Source organism: Gracilinanus agilis, chromosome 3 (genome assembly GCF_016433145.1).
Source record: "Gracilinanus agilis isolate LMUSP501 chromosome 3, AgileGrace, whole genome shotgun sequence".
NCBI classification, from domain to species: Eukaryota; Metazoa; Chordata; class Mammalia; order Didelphimorphia; family Didelphidae; genus Gracilinanus; species Gracilinanus agilis.
Genome location: NC_058132.1, coordinates 612,521,694 through 612,527,693, shown reverse-complemented (window position 1 = coordinate 612,527,693; position 6,000 = coordinate 612,521,694). Strand labels below are relative to the sequence as shown.

At 40.5% G+C, this 6,000-nt stretch overlaps 1 protein-coding gene across 1 annotated transcript in view; it reads left to right on the top strand.

Annotated features, from left to right (window-relative positions):
* Positions 1-4,057: 4,057 nt before the first annotated feature.
* Positions 4,058-6,000, top strand: part of PECR (peroxisomal trans-2-enoyl-CoA reductase) — a 71,132-nt gene continuing 69,189 nt past the window's right edge. The window contains exon 1 of the mRNA XM_044667525.1: positions 4,058-4,175. Coding sequence (XP_044523460.1) covers positions 4,058-4,175 — 118 coding nt within the window. The remainder of the gene's footprint in view (positions 4,176-6,000) is intronic.

Here is a 6,000-nt window from a genome sequence, read left to right as displayed (position 1 = left end):
TAAAGAGCCAGGCCTAGAGATGGGAGGTCCTGATTTTAAATCAGACATCAGATACTTCCTAGCCACATGACCCATAATCTCCATTGCCTAGCCATTATTGCTCTTCTGACTTGGAACCAATATACACAGTACTGATTCTAAGATGGAAAGTAAGGGTTTAAAAAAAAGTTTGCCAATTCCTCTCTTATCAGTCATTTTCAAATTTCCTTATGCTGTTATCTTTTGGCACTACTGCATTTCCTTCTGCTGTTCCATCAGGTACAATAATTATAGAGATGGAAATTAAGCAGAAAAAAGATGAAACAGAATTTCAATGAATTTACAGCAGTTAGTTTCACAACTGACTACAATGCTGTTCATTTTCCAACCAAGGAACTTGTTTGGCTTGCTTTGCCCAATTTGCCTCAGTTCCAGCTTAGTAGTCAGTGAATATCTGCTTCTTAATCATATGGTTACCAGGCAAGAACTAGTCAAAGAATGACAAAACACCCTATATTTCAGGGAATAGGCCTTTCCATTTCATCTCATCATGTCCTTTGGGAAGCTCCCTAGCTTTTTCTAAGTGGAAATTGCATCAGCTGAGATTGCTGTACATGCCAATTATCATCCTTCCTCTTTTCCCTCTTTAATGTGTTCTACATATTTATAGCTAAACTTATATAATATATTGTGAAACATTTAATCAGAATATTTTCATTTATACATTTACCTAGAATATTAGCAACAAATAAGGTAAATAGTACACATACGTCCAGTTCAGGTGTACTATCCTATAAAAATCTTCCTCTGATGAGGTAGCAAATCACTTGTAGCCACACAAAAATTCGTTCTATATGTTTCTAGTTAAACCTCCATTTCATTTAAGTCAATCAATGAAAAAAAACATGTCTATGTTGATTGCCCAAAATTATGTTAGATTCAATAGGGAATACAAGATATATATAGGACATGTGCATGTGCTTATCTAATGTTTAATCCTAGTTAATTGTTTACTTTTAATTAATTAACCTTATTTGATTAGTTATTTTTAATATATAAAAATCTGCCTCCCCTTCTTTCCAGTGTCCAGCCCTAACTGAGAAGGGGCCTGGTCCAGATTTCTTAGACAGGGATGCCTTCCTTAATAAATTGAAATGCTTGGGAGCTCAAATCCTTGATTTCTCAGTCATTTCATCTTTCACTTACCATATCTTCCCATGTTAATTTTTATGAATCAATTCATGCTTTACTGCTTTCCAAATTCAATGTGACAATCTTGTCCACCCCTATCATTTTTCAGATAAAGAAATTGATCCATGAAAGTTAAATGACTTGTTCAAGGCCACAGAGATAAACATCCAAGGCAAGATTTGTATTCAAGTCCTCTGATTCCAGAGTCATTGGGTTTTCATCAATGTCTTGCTTCTTAACTATTTTCTGGAAATCCATTTTGGATGTTTGTTGAGAAGCATCCACTGTGCCAAAAGCAAGATGACTCTCCTTTTCTCAGTGTCTCTGTCTCTGCTTTCTCTACATACATATATAAAATGAATCAACCTGGAAGTAGCCATTTCTACTTTTTGAATTCTAACCCTGAAAGATTAAAAATCTTTTAATACTTTAAAAAGAAATGAACTTGGAGATAGAAACTAGTTGATTTCTTAAGAGGTTATGTTTTCAAGGATGGGAAACTATTGGCCCCCCAGAGAAACTTACCCTCAGTCATTAGGTGGCCAAAGAATTTGCCCCTACCTTCCTTTATGAAACATTCTTCTTCATATTTCCCCTCCTCTTCATTTCCTTTCTCATTTTTCTGATCAGTAGAAAATAATAGATTATTTTTCTTCTTTTTGTCCCTTTGGTTTCTCCATCAAGGGCCAGGGCAGTAGCCATTGCCTTCCTGAGGGACTTCTGATGATTACTTGACAGCTGGCTTTTTCCCTCCATTGGCATGGGCTCCTCAATTATAGTGTTGGTCCAGGCTAACTCTTGAGAAGTGTTTGTCCTAGAAATAAGTTCAAAATTCATATATCGCAGAGCCCATGCCAATATTCAACTTGAAAAAAAAAAAGAACCAATACCACTAAAAGGGAATTAATAGGTTTGAGTACCTGAAAGGAAAAATAAAAAAAAAAGCAAATTCAGTTCCTTCAAGTCCTAATCCATGATTTGATACTCCTTGTTACTGGGAATGGTATAGTCCATTTCTGGACCCTAGTCTCCTGGGGATTAACTTGTTACTTGTAGTGCTTGATCATGGAATTAGAAGGCATATCAGCATTTATCTAGTCTATCAAATAGCCAGAGTAAATTCCGTCATAATTTTCCAACCACCACTTAAATACCAGCAGTGATAATGAATTAATTAATTCATTACTCTGTGGTTGCCTATTCTGGTTTTGGGATAGTTCAAATTGTTAGGAAGTTTTCTTTTTTTATTGAGGAAATATTTATTTCCTTGTGACTTCTGCTCAGTGTTGCTAATTCTCCTTTTGGGGTCCGAGAAAAACTAGTTTGCTTCATAACAACCCTTTAAATATTTTAATGGATGAATGAAAAGCAATGATTAATTTTAGTCACTAAGCTAAGCACTGGGGACATAAATACAAAAAGGAGAGTCTCAAAGAACTTATATTCTAAGAGAAGATAACATATACCTGGGAGTGGTACCTAGGAAAAGATTCTATGCTTTGAGATGTTAGAGGGATGCTGAGTGGAATCATAGGGTAGTCACTTGAAATGGTCTTTCTAGAAGCAAGTCACAGGGCTGTTAAGTCTTTTCAAGCTGAAAAGACTTGAAGTAAGGCTCTAGTGACAGATTTATGCCTGCTATCTAAGGTTTCACACCAGAAAGAGACATGACAATGTCTGTAATATGGCAGTTACGGATTTTTCAGCCACTTTCAAAGACCACCTACTAAGTCAGAGAAGGAGATTTGCAAAAGAGAAGGAAACTTTCCATGATGATCCTTCTTTAAGAAGAACTTGTTATCATTCTGCCAGCCATGAAACTGGTTCATTTCAGATGCTGCTGAATCTAACACACACAGCCCTCCATCCCACACGCATACTTCACTGTCCTGTGGGTGCAGCTAGAAAGGCACTAGCCTAAGAGAACCAACCGCAGGAGATACTCTCATCACTTTCAACAGGATTATTTCATTACGGCCGAATAGGTAAGCAGATGCAAATGCTGAGATGCCTAACCAAACCCTGAGCCTAGGGAGCACTTGCGTTGATCTGTGAAGAAGCTAGAATTAATTATCCAGCCCCTGCCATCACCCTCTTTGACAAAGAATGCTTCTTGCCCTCTGCCCAGCTAGACCTCTGCTTACTGGAGAATGATGTCTGTTGAGGAGAAATGGGAAGGGGATCAAAGCCAATCGATTCTAATTAATTAAAAGTATTTTTCCATGGTTACAAGATAAATGTTCTTTCCACCCCCTCCCCTCCCCCCTCTAGCTGACGAGCAATTCCACTGGGTTTTACATGTGTCTTTGATCAAGACCTCCAATCGATTCTAATAACAATTAGTGCACCCTAGGATGAGTCTTTTAAATTGAGGAAAATGTATACCATTTCCCCAAGGCATTCACTTCCTAGCCATAGGTTTTTCTTTATTTCAATTTCTTTTGGCACCAAAGTTAAAACAACCAGGCAAAAAGACATAAAACCAAACCGAGCCAAATACTCTCACCCGAGGCTGTACCCGGACTGAGGGAGGGGAGGGGATGCTGGGATTGCCTAATCTGCTTCATCTTTTGCCAGTGTTTAGAGTTCCCTCTCTTGGCTTCTGGACAAACGAAACTCAAGGGTGGAGAGAGTTCGGGTCCGGTTTTGGCCTCTCCTCTCTACAGGAGATCACCTGAGGTGCAAGTGGTTGATGCTGCGGGGCAGAGAATTGATGCCATCCAAGAGTTTTCCACCCACCTCTGGGCGGTTGGGTGCCATGACCAGGTGGGGATAAAAAGTCACCCCGGCAAACCGGTAGACTGCCACGCTGCTGTGGGTTAGTTTCTCTGCCTCTCTGTTCGGAGGCTGGGAATCGATTACTCCGTGGGTCAGAGTCAAAGCCGTCATGGGGACACTGATGAGGAGCGGCTTGGCTGCAGGGTTGTTACGGAACCAAGTGGCTATCGTCACTGGCGGCGGTACAGGCATTGGCAAGGCTATAGCCACAGAACTTCTGTACCTAGGTATGTCCGTGTTCCCGGGCCGATTGGGGTGCAAGGACCGGGGCAGAACTGGGGATATTGAGTAGGAGGGGCAGAGTTGGGGTAGAGAACCCTGGGAGATGTTGGAAGCAATTGGGGGACCATGGGGATGAAGCAGGGAGGCTAAGGGAGAAAGGGCAGAGGAAAGAACCCCCCAAGAGAGAAGGGTAGAAGCAGGGGAACTCTGGGGGAGTGGGAGGGGCATTGTGGCAGAGCAGGACACTGAGACTCCAGAGTAGGAGCTGACCTGAAGGGTAGGAGCCATGGGACAATGGGAGGTGAGGAGCAAGGGACCATGGAAAAGGACCTGGGAATCTCGTGGGAGAGGAACTGAGGAAATATTGGGAGGAGAAACAAAGGAGCTGGTAGGGCCACTGAGGAAGAAGGTCTGAAGCAGCCTTGGGAAGAGGAAGAGGAATTATTGGAATGGGGGCTGGAGAGCCAGTGAGAAGAGATGGATAGGATTTACATCAGAGGGGCAGGAACTCTGGAGTTAGGAAGTAGAGAGAGGGACTGACTATTGGAGGTGACTTGGAGAGAAAAGGAAGAGCCTGGAAGGGACACCAGACAGAAGGGACATAGCTGTCCCTGTTGGTGAATTTTCTCTACCTAGAGGAAAGGGACCTCAGAGAGAGGCATGTTGGTAAGGGGTCCCATGATTGTGGGTCAAAGATAGGAGGCCAAACTGAAAGCAAAGAATTGTATTAGCTTGCTAAGAAAAAAATGCTGATAGAAGCATTAATTTTCTAGATTGTAAGATATATATTTTAATAACAATTCAGGCCTATGATCCAGAGACAAATAACAGCATTAACAGCAATTTAATATAAACTAGTTCATTTCCTTTCTCCCAATCTTATGGTATAAGGTTCTTCTCTAGGCTTCTCTTCATTCTTTTCCTTGGTTATTTATTCACTGTCTTCAGTGATTATCTCTTTGTGGGTGACTTCAAACTAGAGTCCCAACACTTCATTTCCACCTATCTCTTGGGCATTTACACAAATAGGTCCCACCAGAACCTCTAATTCAACACATCTAAAATTGAACCCATTTTCCTCAACCTCTCCAAACCTACCCTCTTTCCAATGCCCTTGGTTCTATTGGTGGCATCACCATCTACCTGGTTACTCAGGTTTGAAACCTCAAAGTCATTATTTCTTCCCTGTCCTTCAGCCCCAACATTTGTTCATTTGACAAGTCCTAGCTGTTTCATCTCTGAATATTTCTCATGCCCATCTCCACAACTCTAACTATACTGCCACCCTTATTCAAGTATTTAGAATTTCTTCCTGGAATTGCTCTCTGTCTTCATTCTTTCCTTTCATCACTCTTTCTTTTAAAAAAAATTTTTCCCCAGTTATATCCAACTTTTTATGACCTCTTTCAGGTTTTTCTTTGCAAAGGTACTGAAATGATTTGCCATTCTCTTCTCCCAAAATGAGGAAATTGACACAAACTGGGTTAAGTGACTTGCCCAGAGTGATAGCTTTTAAGTTTCTGAGGCTGGTTTTGAACTCAGGTCATCCTGACTCCAGGCCCAGCACTCTATCCACTGTGCCACCTAGCTGCCCCATCCTTTTAAACATCTGACAAAATAATCTCTCTCATTCTAGATGTGACCATGTCACTCCTCTGCTAAAAAATGTTAATGGCTCCTTATTGCATTTATGATAAAATATAATTTTTAATCCTTCCAGTCAAGTCTTCTATATTCTATAATTAAAACAAAATAATATATATAAATTAAACAAATAAGAATTGCATAGATTGTGAATGCAAATTTTAGGTGCACTTTGATTTGTTAATG